The sequence below is a fragment of the Gymnodraco acuticeps genome, unplaced genomic scaffold (genome assembly GCF_902827175.1).
Source record: "Gymnodraco acuticeps unplaced genomic scaffold, fGymAcu1.1, whole genome shotgun sequence".
NCBI lineage: Eukaryota > Metazoa > Chordata > Actinopteri > Perciformes > Bathydraconidae > Gymnodraco > Gymnodraco acuticeps.
This window is the reverse complement of record NW_022989790.1, coordinates 121569-139649: the sequence shown is the minus strand read 5'-3', so window position 1 is coordinate 139649 and position 18081 is coordinate 121569. Positions and strand designations below refer to the sequence as shown.

The window sequence follows — 18081 nt, the reverse complement described above, 5'->3', positions numbered from 1 at the left end:
GGGATTGGTGGATTGGCGGCAGGTCGGGGATATAAAATGCTGTGAAGCGACCTGTTCAACTTCACTGACAACATGAAGGTCCTCCTGCTTCTCGGATTGGTGGCTTTTGCCTTGGCTGACAACACTCGCTTCGAGGGGTAAATCGCTAGTGTTTTTTAAAGACAGAATATACTTTATGTCAGTTGTGTGTTACACTATTGCTATAAAAGGCTTATATGATAATGCCTTTCCATTAATCACGATGGCATACTGTCACGACCTGCTTTATAAGAGGATTTTAGCTAATCTCAACAAAGTAATGTAGACTCAATTATTTTTGAAAGTGTGCAAATTTCAGTTTTTTGGCCATTTGTAAAACATTAGATTTTTTATATTAAGAACGTTTTTCCTCACGCTAAATGACATATGCATTTCCCCCAAAGACACTTCAGCAGTTTTGTTTAAACAAGTAACCCTTAAAGTGCTTTAAGGCCTCCCAGAAACCCTTGGACTACTGTAGCTTCACGCTGGAGCAATTCAATGAACACAAACCAATTAGTGACATTTTTTGAAAATAGAAAGTGATTATGTGAAAATATTCACCCTCAAAGTGCCAGTTAATAAACCACTTACCAACAACCTCGTTCGTTCTTTTGGAAGGCCATTACCTTTTAGTTTCTACAGGTACAATGTCGTAAAGAGACTGCCCAGTGAAGTGAATCACATCTATGTATTTATTTCTCTCCCTTTTTGATCTGCAGAGAGAAAGTCTTCCGTCTGAAGCCCGTGCTTGACGAACATGTGACCCTCATTAAGGACCTGGCTAACAGCATCGAGGTGCACTTCCTCTCACACACCTCACACCTTACACCACTATCTTTACTCACTACAGGGGTTTAATTGGTTTTATAATGGCGCAAGAGGCTAAAGTGGACCTATTTTTGGGTCGATTCCACTTCAATCAAATACTGTCTGCCTTTAATGTCCCTTTACAATAAGAATGTCTTTCAATTTATCACAGTTGGTCAAAAGAAAGACTGACTGTTGAACCTTTTATCTGAATATCTCAACATACTCAAGTGTTTGACTTTGGCGCCATCTGCAGGTTGACTTCTGGAGGCCTGAGAACGCCGAGCTGGTGACCATCGACATCGATGTGGACATCCATGTTCCTGCCATGTACCTCGACATCGTGTCCACCATCCTGCACCAGAACGACATGGAGCACGAGTAGGTCACCGGATAGAGATGCAAAATACATTCATATCTGATTTCCATTGGACACATGTTTTAAAGGTCTCCTATTATATACTGTTTACATCAATATATCACAGGTCTCAGATATATACAGAACCTGTCTCTGATTGGCTGAAACACCAAACAGATGATTGCAGCATTACCCATAATCCCCTCTGTTTCAGCCCTGCTTCAAAAGTGCTGATTCTCTGTCTGTTACTTCAGATGAAAATAAGGAGCCCCTCCCCACGCCCCTCTGAGAGAGATTTGGTTACAAAGAACTCAATGGTGCTCTAGGAGGAGATTCAGGTGATAGGGGGGGGGGTTACCTTGGTTGCTGATTGGCTAATGGTTACACAAGACAAAACATCGTTATGACATCATAAAGTGGCCAAAATCTGATCAGCTCATTTTCAGACAGGTTTTTATAGAAATGGATCAAAAAGAGAGAGAATCTTTGTTCCTGAAACTTTCAGAGTCTCTTTCCACAGAGGGGACACATGTTGATGTAGAAGAGACTTGAAGAAGAGGGGACACATGTTGATGTAGAAGAGACATGAAGAAGAGGGGACACATGTTGATGTAGAAGAGACATGAAGAAGAGGGGACACATGTTGATGTAGAAGAGACATGAAGAAGAGGGGACACATGTTGATGTAGAAGAGACATGAAGAAGAGGGGACACATATGATGTAGAAGAGACATGAGAAGAGGGGACACATGTGATGTAGAAGAGACATGAAGAAGAGGGGGACACATGTTGATGTAGAAGAGACATGAAGAAGAGGGGACACATGTTGATGTAGAAGAGACATGAAGAAGAGGGGACACATGTTGATGTAGAAGAGACATGAAGAAGAGGGGACACATGTTGATGTAGAAGAGACGTGAAGAAGAGGGGACACATGTTGATGTAGAAGAGACGTGAAGAAGAGGGGACACATGTTGATGTAGAAGAGACATGAAGAAGAGGGGGACACATGTTGATGTAGAAGAGACATGAAGAAGAGGGGACACATGTTGATGTAGAAGAGACGTGAAGAAGAGGGGGACACATGTTGATGTAGAAGAGACGTGAAGAAGAGGGGACACATGTTGATGTAGAAGAGACATGAAGAAGAGGGGACACATGTTGATGTAGAAGAGACATGAAGAAGAGGGGACACATGTTGATGTAGAAGAGACATGAAGAAGAGGGGACACATGTTGATGTAGAAGAGACATGAAGAAGAGGGAATGATAGAAGAGACATGAAGAAGAGGGGACACATGTTGATGTAGAAGAGACATGAAGAAGAGGGGACACATGTTGATGTAGAGAGACATGAAGAAGAGGGGACACATGTGATGTAGAGAGAGACATGGAGAAGAGGGGACACATGTTGATGTAGAGAGAGACATGGAGAAGAGGGGGACACATGTTTGATGTAGAAGAGACATGAAGAAGAGAGGACACATGTTGATGTAGAAGAGACATGAAGAAGAGGGGACACATGTTGATGTAGAAGAGACATGGATAAGAGGGGACACATGTTGATGTAGAAGAGACGTGAAGAAGAGGGGACACATGTTGATGTAGAAGAGACATGAAGAAGAGGGACACATGTTGATGTAGAAGAGACATGAAGAAGAGGGGACACATGTTGATGTAGAAGAGACATGAAGAAGAGGGGACACATGTTGATGTAGAAGAGACATGGAGAGGAGGGGGACACATGTGATGTAGAAGAGACGTGAAGAAGAGGGGACACATGTTGATGTAGAAGAGACATGAAGAAGAGGGGACACATGTTGATGTAGAAGAGACATGAAGAAGAGGGGACACATGTTGATGTAGAAGAGACATGGAGAAGAGGGGACACATGTTGATGTAGAAGAGACATGAAGAAGAGGGGACACATGTTGATGTAGAAGAGACATGGAGAAGAGGGGACCATGTTGATGTAGAAGAGACATGAAGAAGAGGGGACACATGTTGATGTAGAAGAGACGTGAAGAAGAGGGGACACATGTTGATGTAGAAGAGACGTGAAGAAGAGGGGACACATGTTGATGTAGAAGAGACGTGGGTTTTGTATAATAAGTGACCTTAAACACATTTTATTTTTAGGGTCCTGATTGAGGATCTTCAGTCTGCTATTGAAGGCCAGATCGACAACAGACCTTCTCCCAGAACCCACAGCTACACCAAGTACAACAGCTTTGACAAAGTACGAGGACAAAATGATTAACCGTCCCAATCTCCACCACAACTAGACTTCCTGTTCTTATTTGCTTCCTCTTTTGATTTCAGGTCCAGTCCTGGATCAACTCCATGGCCTCCTCCAACTCTGATCTGATCAGCAAGCAGACGATTGGAAACAGCTACGAGGGACGTCCCATGACCCTCCTCAAGGTATTTCAGGACTTATCTGCTATATAAGTCTGTATGTAGTGTGCCAAGATATGAGTTATATTCGTATATTATAAAGTTTAGGGATGTATCAAGCTTGATAGCATTTAAAATTCAATGCCTACAAATAAATACCATGTTAAAAAAAAGGCTATTTTACAGGACCACATTTCCTTTGTGTTAGAACATGTCTAACACATATTGTACCATTACTTTTAACACCAACAGCTCGGTAAGAAGTCCAGCTCCGTCAAGCCCGCTATCTTCATGGATTGTGGTATCCACGCTAGAGAGTGGATCTCTCCTGCTTTCTGCCAGTGGTTCGTCAAGGAGGTAAGGAGGACACCTGGACGCACTATTGTGTCACTTGTACTACTTTCTTGCACCATTTTACATCTTCTTATGTCATGAATATATTGTATGTTGCATTGAAGGAGGACTTAAAGGTCACCTATTATGCAAAATCCTCTTCTTCATGTCTCTTCTACATCAACATGTGTCCCCTCTTCTTCATGTCTCTTCTACATCAACATGTGTCCCCTCTTCTTCATGTCTCTTCTACATCAACATGTGTCCCCTCTTCTTCATGTCTCTTCTACATCAACATGTGTCCCCTCTTCTTCATGTCTCTTCTACATCAGCATGTGTCCCCTCTTCTTCATGTCTCTTCTACATCAACATGTGTACCCTCTTCTTCATGTCTCTTCTACATCAACATGTGTCCCCTCTTCTTCATGTCTCTACATCAACATGTGTCCCCTCTTCTTCATGTCTCTTCTACATCAACATGTGTCCCCTCTTCTTCATGTCTCTTCTACATCAACATGTGTCCCCTCTTCTTCATGTCTCTTCTACATCAACATGTGTCCCCTCTTCTTCATGTCTCTTCTACATCAACATGTGTCCCCTCTTCTTCATGTCTCTTCTACATCAACATGTCCCCCCTCTTCTTCATGTCTCTTCTACATCAACATGTGTCCCCTCTTCTTCATGTCTCTTCCACATCAACATGTGTCCCCTCTTCTTCATGTCTCTTCTACATCAACATGTGTCCCCTCTTCTTCATGTCTCTTCTACATCAACATGTAGAAGAGGGGAATGCATGTTGATGTAGAAGAGACATGAAGAAGACCATTAGCCAATCACCAACCAAGGTAACCCCACCTCCCCCCTTATCACCTGAATCTCCTCCTAGAGCTCCATTGAGTTCTTTGTAACCAGATCTCTCTCAGAGGGGCGTGGGGAGGGGCTCCTTATCTTCATCTAAAGTAACAGACAGAGAATCAGCACTTTGGAAACAGGGCTGAAACAGAGGGGATTATGGGTAATGCTGCAATGATCTGTTTGGTGTTTCAGCCAATCAGAGTCAGGTTCTGGATATATCTGACACCTATAATATATTGATGAAAAACAGTATAATAGGATGTCTTTCATGTCTTTTATTGTTATCATTTAGGGTGTAGCTATTGTGAACATGTCAATAAAGCTTTTGAATATTGGATAACAGCATATATGTGTTCCACTCAGGCTCTGTCCACCTACGGCAGTGACTCTCAGATGACCAGCTTGCTGAACGAGATGGACGTCTATGTCCTGCCCGTCTTGAACGTCGATGGCTACGACTACACCCACAAGAGCGTAAGTTCCAAATCACGCTGCCTTGTTTATCTTAAGTAATTCCCTAATTTGTTAACTGCTTGTTTAACTAATGTATCTGTGTCCTCTGGTGGGCGATTTAGAACAGGATGTGGAGAAAGACTCGCTCCAGGAGATCTGGATCCAGCTGCATTGGTGCCGATCCCAACAGGAACTTCAATGCTGGCTGGTGCAGTAAGTGAAGCAAACACATGGATATACTGTATCTTAAAAGGGGCACTCATGTGACTTTTAATTCATATTTCATAACATAAGGTTAAGGGGTGTTTGTGGAACAGATTTATGTTTAAATGGCCGAAATCAAAGCACCACAGGCACAAGATATTTTGAATTGAAGCACCACACAATCAATACCTTTGAATCCTACATTTCCCATAATGCAACTCGGGAGAATCTTTAAGAAAACACCCACGTCTTTCAAATTCACAATTTGTAACGCAGTCATTTTGTTATAAATATGTGATCTCAAGCTGACACACCCTGATGACATGACTATGACAGACATTAACCAACAGGCTGTAAAATACTTCTCACGTAAATTCAACTTGTTGGGCCCTTTTTTAAATCACAATGCATTTATCTGAACACAGACTTGTAGGAATTTATTTTTGTATTTGTTTGACTTAATTCGTTTATTTTCACCCTGGAAATGGGTGTATGTATATGTGTACATAGAATTGTGTCTCCCACTACTCATTTAGGATGTATAAACTGTCTAATTGTTGAACTAGTTGAATAAATGTCCACATGTCATTTCTTTCACAGCCGTTGGAGCCTCCAGCAACCCCTGCAGCGACACCTACTGCGGGTCCAGAGCCGAGTCTGAGATCGAGGCCAAGAACGTGGCCGACTTCATCCGCAGGAACAAGTCCATCATCAAGGCGTACATCACGGTGCACTCCTACTCCCAGCTGCTGCTCTTCCCCTACTCCTACACCTTCGAGCTGGCTGCCACCCACAACGAGCTGGTGAGTCTCTATCTGCTTTAACTTCTCAAACTGCTTCTGTCATCCTGGTTATTTGAAAAGCATCACTTACTGATGGCAGTGATACTGATTGATGAAGTTGTTTGGCTTACTCTGCGTCATTTACTTAGAGTTCGCCAAACCGCAGATGGATACCATGTCGCTCTTCATTCTCATAGTTTCCAACCTCCTCTGTGTTCATAGGATCTATTTCTCTTTATACACACAATCTGTACTTCATAATACTTCACTGCTGAATAAGGGTTGACTATATTTACATGCTTGGTCAGTCGCAATGGCTCTATAATTATCCATCATGATAGTGTCACATGCATCGCTGTAGTGCGACAGCCTTTGCGTGTACAGTCTCTAGGAAAGCATTGGTAGTCCAATAGAGATCAGACACACTTTTAAAAGTAAAGTATGTATATTAATATTGACAACAAGTTATATATTACTTTATGTTACATCTATACACCCAATAGATTATGCATTAAAACATGTATTTGTGACCAGGATTTCCAGGAAGGTCTTAAAAAGAAAACATCATATCAAAAGAACAACAGGTGTTGTATGATATGAATATAATAGAAAATGTTTATTATACATCTTGTAAAGTGTTTCCAAAAGCTTAAAGAGTACATATTCAGGTGTATATCAGTATTTAGTGTCTCTACTTTAAAGAGTCCTCTCCTGCTGGTGTTCAGGTGTATATCAGTATGTAGTGTCTCTACTTTAAAGAGTCCTCTCCTGCTGGTGTTCAGGTGTATATCAGTATGTAGTGTCTCTACTTTAAAGAGTCCTCTCCTGCTGATGTTCAGGTGTATATCAGTATGTACTGTCTCTACTTTAAAGAGTCCTCTCCTGCTGATGTTCAGGTGTATATCAGTATGTAGTGTCTCTACTTTAAAGAGTCCTCTCCTGCTGATGTTCAGGTGTATATCAGTATGTAGTGTCTCTACTTTAAAGAGTCCTCTCCTGCTGATGTTCAGGTGTATATCAGTATTTAGTGTCTCTACTTTAAAGAGTCCTCTCCTGCTGATGTTCAGGTGTATATTAGTATGTAGTGTCTACTTTAAAGAGTCCTCTCCTGCTGATGTTCAGGTGTATATTAGTATGTAGTGTCTACTTTAAAGAGTCCTCTCCTGCTGATGTTCAGGTGTATATTAGTATGTAGTGTCTACTTTAAAGAGTCCTCTCCTGCTGATGTTCAGGTGTATATCAGTATGTAGTGTCTCTACTTTAAAGAGTCCTCCTGCTGATGTTCAGGTGTATATCAGTGTGTAGTGTCTCTACTTTAAAGAGTCCTCTCCTGCTGACGTTCAGGTGTATATCAGTATGTAGTGTCTCTACTTTAAAGAGTCCTCTCCTGCTGATGTTCAGGTGTACATCAGTATGTAGTGTCTCTACTTTAAAGAGTCCTCTCCTGCTGATGTTCAGGTGTATATCAGTATGTAGTGTCTCTACTTTAAAGAGTCCTCTCCTGCTGATGTTCAGGTGTATATCAGTATGTAGTGTCTCTACTTTAAAGAGTCCTCTCCTGCTGATGTTCTGGTGTATATCAGTATGTAGTGTCTCTACTTTAAAGAGTCCTCTCCTGCTGATGTTCTGGTGTATATCAGTATGTAGTGTCTCTACTTTAAAGAGTCCTCTCCTGCTGATGTTCAGGTGTATATCAGTATGTAGTGTCTCTACTTAAAGAGTCCTCTCCTGCTGATGTTCAGGTGTATATCAGTATGTAGTGTCTCTACTTTAAAGAGTCTCTCCTGCTGATGTTCAGGTGATATCAGTATGTAGTGTCTCTACTTTAAAGAGTCCTCTCCTGCTGATGTTCAGGTGTATATCAGTATGTAGTATCTCTACTTTAAAGAGTCCTCTCCTGCTGATGTTCAGGTGTATATCAGTATGTAGTGTCTCTACTTTAAAGAGTCCTCTCCTGCTGATGTTCAGGTTGTATATCAGTATGTAGTGTCTCTACCTTAAAGAGTTCTCTCCTGCTGATGTTCAGGTGTATATCAGTATGTAGTGTCTCTACTTTAAAGAGTCCTCTCCTGCTGATGTTCAGGTGTATATCAGTATGTAGTGTCTCTACTTTAAAGAGTCACTCTCCTTGCTGATGTTCAGGTGTATATCAGTAGTGTAGTGTCTCTACTTTAAAGAGTCCTCTCCTGCTGATGTTCAGTGTATATCAGTGTGTAGTGTCTCTACTTAAAGAGTCCTCTCCTGCTGATGTTCAGGTGTATATCAGTATGTAGTGTCTCTACTTTAAAGAGTCCTCTCCTGCTGATGTTCAGGTGTATATCAGTATGTAGTGTCTCTGCTTTAAAGAGTCCTCTCCTGCTGATGTTCAGGTGTATATCAGTATGTAGTGTCTCTACTTTAAAGAGTCCTCTCCTGCTGATGTTCAGGTGTATATCAGTATGTAGTGTCTCTACTTTAAAGAGTCCTCTCCTGCTGATGTTCAGGTGTATATCAGTATGTAGTGTCTCTACTTTAAAGAGTCCTCTCCTGCTGATGTTCAGGTGTATATCAGTATGTAGTGTCTCTACTTTAAAGAGTCCTCTCCTGCTGATGTTCAGGTGTATATCAGTATGTAGTGTCTCTACTTTAAAGAGTCCTCTCCTGCTGATGTTCAGGTGTATATCAGTATGTAGTGTCTCTACTTTAAAGAGTCCTCTCCTGCTGATGTTCAGGTGTATATCAGTATGTAGTGTCTCTACTTTAAAGAGTCCTCTCCTGCTGATGTTCAGGTATATCAGTATGTAGTGTCTCTACTTTAAAGAGTCCTCTCCTGCTGATGTTCAGGTGTATATCAGTATGTAGTGTCTCTACTTTAAAGAGTCCTCTCCTGCTGATGTGCAGCTGTATATCAGTATGTAGTGTCTCTACTTTAAAGAGTCCTCTCCTGCTGATGTTCAGGTATATCAGTATGTAGTGTCTCTACTTTAAAGAGTCCTCTCCTGCTGATGTTCAGGTGTATATCAGTATGTAGTCTCTACTTTAAAGAGTCCTCTCCTGCTGATGTTCAGGTGTATATCAGTATGTAGTGTCTCTACTTTAAAGAGTCCTCTCCTGCTGATGTTCAGGTGTATATCAGTATGTAGTGTCTCTACTTTAAAGAGTCCTCTCCTGCTGATGTTCAGGTGTATATCAGTATGTAGTGTCTCTACTTTAAAGAGTCCTCTACTGCTGATGTTCAGGTGTATATCAGTATGTAGTGTCTCTACTTTAAAGAGTCCTCTCCTGCTGATGTTCAGGTGTATATCAGTATGTAGTGTCTCTACTTTAAAGAGTTCTCTCCTGCTGATGTTCAGGTGTATATCAGTATGTAGTGTCTCTACTTTAAAGAGTCCTCTCCTGCTGATGTTCAAGTGTATATCAGTATGTTGTGTCTCTACTTTAAAGAGTCCTCTCCTGCTGATGTTCAGGTGTATATCAGTATGTAGTGTCTCTACTTTAAAGAGTCCCTCTCCTGCTGATGTTCAGGTATATCAGTATGTAGTGTCTCTACTTTAAAGAGTCCTCTCCTGCTGATGTTCAGGTGTATATCAGTATGTAGTGTCTCTACTTTAAAGAGTCCTCTCCTGCTGATGTGCAGCTGTATATCAGTATGTAGTGTCTCTACTTTAAAGAGTCCTCTCCTGCTGATGTTCAGGTATATCAGTATGTAGTGTCTCTACTTTAAAGAGTCCTCTCCTGCTGATGTTCAGGTGTATATCAGTATGTAGTCTCTACTTTAAGAGTCCTCTCCTGCTGATGTTCAGGTGTATATCAGTATGTAGTGTCTCTACTTTAAAGAGTCCTCTCCTGCTGATGTTCAGGTGTATATCAGTATGTAGTGTCTCTACTTTAAAGAGTCCTCTCTTGCTGATGTTCAGGTATATCAGTATGTAGTGTCTCTACTTTAAAGAGTCCTCTCCTGCTGATGTTCAGGTGTATATCAGTATGTAGTGTCTCTACTTTTAAAGAGTCCTCTCCTGCTGATGTTCAGGTATATCAGTATGTAGTGTCTCTACTTTAAAGAGTCCTCTCCTGCTGATGTTCAGGTGTATATCAGTATGTAGTGTCTCTACTTTAAAGAGTCCTCTCCTGCTGATGTGCAGCTGTATATCAGTATGTAGTGTCTCTACTTTAAAGAGTCCTCTCCTGCTGATGTTCAGGTATATCAGTATGTAGTGTCTCTACTTTAAAGAGTCCTCTCCTGCTGATGTTCAGGTGTATATCAGTATGTAGTCTCTACTTTAAAGAGTCCTCTCCTGCTGATGTTCAGGTGTATATCAGTATGTAGTGTCTCTACTTTAAAGAGTCCTCTCCTGCTGATGTTCAGGTGTATATCAGTATGTAGTGTCTCTACTTTAAAGAGTCCTCTCCTGCTGATGTTCAGGTGTATATCAGTATGTAGTGTCTCTACTTTAAAGAGTCCTCTACTGCTGATGTTCAGGTGTATATCAGTATGTAGTGTCTCTACTTTAAAGAGTCCTCTCCTGCTGATGTTCAGGTGTATATCAGTATGTAGTGTCTCTACTTTAAAGAGTTCTCTCCTGCTGATGTTCAGGTGTATATCAGTATGTAGTGTCTCTACTTTAAAGAGTCCTCTCCTGCTGATGTTCAAGTGTATATCAGTATGTTGTGTCTCTACTTTAAAGAGTCCTCTCCTGCTGATGTTCAGGTGTATATCAGTATGTAGTGTCTCTACTTTAAAGAGTCCTCTCCTGCTGATGTTCAGGTGTTTATCAGTATGCAGTGTCTCTACTTTAAAGAGTCCTCTCCTGCTGATGTTCAGGTGTATATCAGTATGTAGTGTCTCTACTTTAAAGAGTCCTCTCCTGCTGATGTTCAGGTGTATATCAGTATGTAGTGTCTCTACTTTAAAGAGTCCTCTCCTGCTGATGTTCAGGTGTATATCAGTATGTAGTGTCTCTACTTTAAAGAGTCCTCTCCTGCTGATGTTCAGGTGTATATCAGTATGTAGTGTCTCTACTTTAAAGAGTCCTCTCCTGCTGATGTTCAGGTGTATATCAGTATGTAGTGTCTGTACTTTAAAGAGTCCTCTCCTGCTGATGTTCAGGTGTATATCAGTATGTAGTGTCTCTACTTTAAAGAGTCCTCTCCTGCTGATGTTCAGGTGTATATCAGTATGTAGTGTCCTCTACTTTAAAGAGTCCTCTCCTGCTGATGTTCAGGTGTATATCAGTATGTAGTGTCTCTACTTTAAAGAGTCCTCTCCTGCTGATGTTCAGGTGTATATCAGTATGTAGTGTCTCTACTTTAAAGAGTCCTCTCCTGCTGATATTCAAGTGTATATCAGTGTGTAGTGTCTCTACTTTAAAGAGTCCTCTCCTGCTAATGTTCAGGTGTATATTAGTATGTAGTGTCTCTACTTTAAAGAGTCCTCTCCTGCTGATGTTCAGGTGTATATCAGTATGTAGTGTCTCTACTTTAAAGAGTCCTCTCCTGCTGATGTTCAGGTGTATATCAGTATGTAGTGTCTCTACTTTAAAGAGTCCTCTCCTGATGATGTTCAGGTGTATATCAGTATGTAGTGTCTCTACTTTAAAGAGTCCTCTCCTGCTGATGTTCAGGTGTATATCAGTATGTAGTGTCTCTACTTTAAAGAGTCCTCTCCTGCTGATGTTCAGGTGTATATCAGTATGTAGTGTCTCTACTTTAAAGAGTCCTCTCCTGATGATGTTCAGGTATATCAGTATGTAGTGTCTCTACTTTAAAGAGTCCTCTCCTGCTGATGTTCAGGTGTATATCAGTATGTAGTGTCTCTACTTTAAAGAGTCCTCTCCTGCTGATGTGCAGCTGTATATCAGTATGTAGTGTCTCTACTTTAAAGAGTCCTCTCCTGCTGATGTTCAGGTATATCAGTATGTAGTGTCTCTACTTTAAAGAGTCCTCTCCTGCTGATGTTCAGGTGTATATCAGTATGTAGTCTCTACTTTAAAGAGTCCTCTCCTGCTGATGTTCAGGTGTATATCAGTATGTAGTGTCTCTACTTTAAAGAGTCCTCTCCTGCTGATGTTCAGGTGTATATCAGTATGTAGTGTCTCTACTTTAAAGAGTCCTCTCCTGCTGATGTTCAGGTGTATATCAGTATGTAGTTGTCTCTACTTTAAAGAGTCCTCTACTGCTGATGTTCAGGTGTATATCAGTATGTAGTGTCTCTACTTGTAAAGAGTCCTCTCCTGCTGATGTTCAGGTGTATATCAGTATGTAGTGTCTCTACTTTAAAGAGTTCTCTCCTGCTGATGTTCAGGTGTATATCAGTATGTAGTGTCTCTACTTTAAAGAGTCCTCTCCTGCTGATGTTCAAGTGTATATCAGTATGTTGTGTCTCTACTTTAAAGAGTCCTCTCCTGCTGATGTTCAGGTGTATATCAGTATGTAGTGTCTCTACTTTAAAGAGTCCTCTCCTGCTGATGTTCAGGTATATCAGTATGTAGTGTCTCTACTTTAAAGAGTCCTCTCCTGCTGATGTTCAGGTGTATATCAGTATGTAGTGTCTCTACTTTAAAGAGTCCTCTCCTGCTGATGTGCAGCTGTATATCAGTATGTAGTGTCTCTACTTTAAAGAGTCCTCTCCTGCTGATGTTCAGGTATATCAGTATGTAGTGTCTCTACTTTAAAGAGTCCTCTCCTGCTGATGTTCAGGTGTATATCAGTATGTAGTCTCTACTTTAAAGAGTCCTCTCCTGCTGATGTTCAGGTGTATATCAGTATGTAGTGTCTCTACTTTAAAGAGTCCTCTCCTGCTGATGTTCAGGTGTATATCAGTATGTAGTGTCTCTACTTTAAAGAGTCCTCTCTTGCTGATGTTCAGGTATATCAGTATGTAGTGTCTCTACTTTAAAGAGTCCTCTCCTGCTGATGTTCAGGTGTATATCAGTATGTAGTGGTCTCTACTTTAAAGAGTCCTCTCCTGCTGATGTTCAGGTATATCAGTATGTAGTGTCTCTACTTTAAAGAGTCCTCTCCTGCTGATGTTCAGGTGTATATCAGTATGTAGTGTCTCTACTTTAAAGAGTCCTCTCCTGCTGATGTGCAGCTGTATATCAGTATGTAGTGTCTCTACTTTAAAGAGTCCTCTCCTGCTGATGTTCAGGTATATCAGTATGTAGTGTCTCTACTTTAAAGAGTCCTCTCCTGCTGATGTTCAGGTGTATATCAGTATGTAGTGTCTCTACTTTAAAGAGTCCTCTCCTGCTGATGTTCAGGTGTATATCAGTATGTAGTGTCTCTACTTTAAAGAGTCCTCTCCTGCTGATGTTCAGGTGTATATCAGTATGTAGTGTCTCTACTTTAAAGAGTCCTCTCCTGCTGATGTTCAGGTGTATATCAGTATGTAGTGTCTCTACTTTAAAGAGTCCTCTACTGCTGATGTTCAGGTGTATATCAGTATGTAGTGTCTCTACTTTAAAGAGTCCTCTCCTGCTGATGTTCAGGTGTATATCATTATGTAGTGTCTCTACTTTAAAGAGTTCTCTCCTGCTGATGTTCAGGTGTATATCAGTATGTAGTGTCTCTACTTTAAAGAGTCCTCTCCTGCTGATGTTCAAGTGTATATCAGTATGTTGTGTCTCTACTTTAAAGAGTCCTCTCCTGCTGATATTCAGGTGTATATCAGTATGTAGTGTCTCTACTTTAAAGAGTCCTCTCCTGCTGATGTTCAGGTGTTTATCAGTATGCAGTGTCTCTACTTTAAAGAGTCCTCTCCTGCTGATGTTCAGGTGTATATCAGTATGTAGTGTCTCTACTTTAAAGAGTCCTCTCCTGCTGATGTTCAGGTGTATATCAGTATGTAGTGTCTCTACTTTAAAGAGTCCTCTCCTGCTGATGTTCAGGTGATAATCAGTATGTAGTGTCTCTACTTTAAAGAGTCCTCTCCTGCTGATGTTCAGGTGTATATCAGTATGTAGTGTCTGTACTTTAAAGAGTCCTCTCCTGCTGATGTTCAGGTGTATATCAGTATGTAGTGTCTCTACTTTAAAGAGTCCTCTCCTGCTGATGTTCAGGTGTTTATCAGTATGCAGTGTCTCTACTTTAAAGAGTCCTCTCCTGCTGATGTTCAGGTGTATATCAGTATGTAGTGTCTCTACTTTAAAGAGTCCTCTCCTGCTGATGTTCAGCTTAGAGATGTCCCGCCCCTTTAGCCTATCACGTACAATGTGTTGGAGAGCTAGCCGATAGAAGCGCACGTGTTACATAGAGATGTCACTATGTTCTGAAAGTAAACAAAGGAGACCAATGGAGGCTTTTTAGGGAGGGGGAGCCTTAGCAGACAATTTGCATGCACCAAAACCGATATAACACACTACAAAAAGCATAATAGGGCCTCTTTAAGCACGGATATAAGTGACATTCTGACTCTCACCTAAAGGCCACACTTAGCTGCTGCAAATCCCCCCTCCCCTCCACATGCCTGGTTCTCATGGCTCTTTTAGCTCTCACAGTTAACACTCACACCCCAGCTCCAGCTCTCACACTATCACACATCTCTGCCTCTCTATTACTCGCTCATAATTTAAAGCTGTCTTCTGACACTTCACAGAACAAAGGAACTCCGGGGATCTGTCATAACTCATCTGTTCCTCCAGAGATATCATTTCCTGCCTGGGCATTTCTCTGGGGGTTTCATTTCCTGTTCAAACTCACCGAAGCTTTTTACTATTTTCTGTAATATCAGCGTGTTTTGATCAAGACATGGATAGTGGATGCTGCAGGGCAAAAAACATATATGTAATGTTCTTATACCAGCTGTATTTTAATAGTTGTTTGGTCCTTTATTAGATCTATCATTCCACTTAAATCCGGACCTTTAATTGAAACGATATGAAACGTACTTTTTCTCAATTTATTACCTTACTTGGTCATGTTGGAGCATCTGCTTAACCAATCCAATCAGACTTTATTTATATAATAATAATAGATTTAATTTGTTAGCGCTTTTACAGGTGCTCAAAGACGCTTTACAGATATAGTGAAGAGAAAAGAAAAGGAAGGAATAACAAATAAATATATAGTTAAAGTTAAAGTCAAATAATACAAAAACAATCACGCATTAAAAGCCAGATTGAAGAGGTGAGTTTTTGTGAGTGTTTTGAAGGTGGTGAGGTCAGTGCCGTCTCTGATGGGTTGGGGGAGTGAGTTCCAGAGGGAGGGGGCAGCGACGGAGAAGGCTCTGTCCCCCCAGGTCCGGTGATTGGTGCAATATATAGAAAAGCAGCATAAATACATTTAGACAAAACCGATAAAAGAAACTAATGTAAAAGCACGAGACAATAAAACCATACTTATAGCCACAGACTGAAAACTCTCATACATGATGTCAAAACATTTTAAAACACAACAAAATAGTAAATAGAAAACCCCAATTTAGAAACACAGACTGATACGTCTTATACGTGGTCTGCAAAAGCACGGGAGAACAAGTAGGTCTTTAAACGAGATTTAAAAACAGGCTTGTGGTGGCTAATGTTAGCTAACATTAGAGTTCAATATGTTCCATGTGATCTGATGCTGTCTGAGTGTAGTTCAGAGCTTTATCAAAGTATTCCGCAACATATTAGGTTCATATCTAAGCTTTTAAACCTTCTCATGATCTATTTTAAACATCTGTTCCTTCTCTGTGTTGTAGATGAAGGTTGCTGAGGGAGCTTCTGCGGCTCTGCGCAGTCTGTACGGGACGCGCTACACCAGCGGACCTGGTGCTACAACCATCTGTAAGTCCTGCACACGCGCCAGCTGCATGGGGGAACAGGGCATCAGTAGGGCTGCTCAATTAATCGTATTTTAATCGCAATTACGATTTTGGCTTGCAACGATTATCAAAACAACATAATCGAAATAAAACGATTTTTTTATTGGTTTTTCAGTTTAATTATAATGGGTTTCATTTATAAAGCACTTCATATTTGATTTCAAATCCCGAAGTGCTACAAGCAGTGAGCATGAACAGTATAAATAAACATTACACAGCACGGTAGAATTAATAAAAGGGTGGTAAAAAGGTAAAAAAGGTCTACTCATCTAGTCACCTACTGAAAAGAGTGTGTGTGGTGTGTGTGTGTGTGTGTGTGTGTGTGTGTGTGTGTGTGTGTGTGTGTGTGTGTGTGTGTGTGTGTGTGTGTGTGTGTGTGTGTGTGTGTGTGTGTGTGTGTGTGTTTTCAATAAATGGATGTTTTCAAAGTAAATGGATAATCGTTTATAATAATCGTGATATCAATTATTGACCCAAATAATCGAGATTATGATTTTTGCCATAATCGAGCAGCCCTAGGTATCAGTAACATATTCTATTTCTCACCTATAATGATATGCATTATGACATCTTCAGGATGCACAAACCTCTTTCTGGTGAGAGGCCTCTTAAGGCAATCGTGAGAGAAACTAGCAAACAAAGGATTTCATGTTTGGCAGTATTTGTATTAAAACACATCCTAACCTGGAACCCCTTACTGTTGTTTATAAATGACCTCACTGACCCTGACACTGACGCGGAGAGAGAGTCCCATACTTTTATTTATTCCGGTTTCATATTGACCAATACTCTGTGTATCAAATCAAATCAAGTTTTATTTATATAGCACATTTTAAAAACGATTTTTGGTCGAGCCAGAGTGCTGTACATGCAATAAAAATCACTTTACTGCGATAGCAAATAGAAGACAATAAGTTACAAATATAAAAATCAAACACAGGGAAATGTCAGGAGTCGTGCTCCGCTCTGACTAGAAGGCCAGGGAGAAGAAGTGAGTCTTTAGAGTAGATTTAAAAACCCCTAGGGTCTGGGCCGACCTCACATGGAGGGGCAGAGTGTTCCAGAGCCTGGGGCCAGCTGCTGCGAAGGCTCGTGACCTCGGCTTTTGAGCCTGGTCTTGGGCAGCAGCTGGTCAGCCGACCTTAAAGCTCTGGCTGGGGTGTAGCGCTGGAGGAGTTCTGCTATATAGGCCGGAGCCAGCCCATTTAGTGCTTTGAAAACAAATTGTATTCCTGCTACCTGTGACTTTGTGATGTGAGTTATTTATTGTATTGTATTTATTATTTTATTTATTTGTATTATTATAATTGTTTCTGTGACCATGACCTAATGGGGATAGGCGATATTTCTTTCCTTTAGCTGACAAATTGTTCTGTGCTTTGTTTCATGTGCTGAAAGTGCCATGTCTGCAAACAACCAAATAAAAAGATTTTGAAAACACATCCTAAATCATCATCCCTCTAAATAATCCCCTTCTCTGTGTCTGCCCTCAGACCCCGCTGCCGGCGGCTCTGACGACTGGGCCTACGACCTGGGAGTGAAGTATTCCTACACCTTCGAGTTGCGCGACACCGGTCGTTACGGCTTCCTGCTGCCCGAGTCTCAGATCAAGCCCACATGCGAGGAGACCATGCTGGCCGTCAAGTACATCGCCGCCTACGTGCAGAAGAACCTCTATTAGAGCGGGACCCCTGCCAACAAGCAGCAGCCCCCAACCCTGCAACCTCTCAGCCATCCCCAGCCTGTATCCATGGATACGGCCACCTCCCGCCATGTTTCCTCGCTGTGCCTGACAGAATGTCAAGATGAGTGCAAACAATAAAATCAATGATCCATTCCCACATGCTGAATCCTTTTTTTTTTATGTGTGTATGATTATATAGGGTCTGATGAAAGAGGAAATTGTATTTATGGTGAGTAAAATAATGCTTTGCAATCTACAATTTGCTCATTCATGGACCAAGAAAACCTCTTAAGAGACCACATGTTAACATTTCAAATCATCCAAGTAACACAAGTAACCAAACCATTGTCTGATCCAATGTGTCTGATTGACTCAGCATTTGAAACAGAACATTTTATATATGGTGT

The 18081-nt window shown here is 41.1% G+C and overlaps 1 protein-coding gene across 1 annotated transcript; it reads left to right on the top strand.

The window, feature by feature from the left end:
* The first annotated feature begins 54 nt into the window (after positions 1–54).
* On the top strand, positions 55–17831 carry cpb1 (carboxypeptidase B1 (tissue)). Its single transcript, XM_034222033.1, has 11 exons — positions 55–137; positions 741–816; positions 1085–1209; positions 3325–3424; positions 3508–3609; positions 3835–3939; positions 5134–5244; positions 5346–5436; positions 6028–6230; positions 15868–15952; positions 17484–17831. The coding sequence occupies exons 1-11, from the start codon at positions 73–75 to the stop codon at positions 17669–17671; spliced, it is 1251 nt and encodes a 416-aa protein (XP_034077924.1). The 5' UTR covers positions 55–72; the 3' UTR covers positions 17672–17831.
* The last annotated feature ends 250 nt before the right edge of the window (positions 17832–18081 follow it).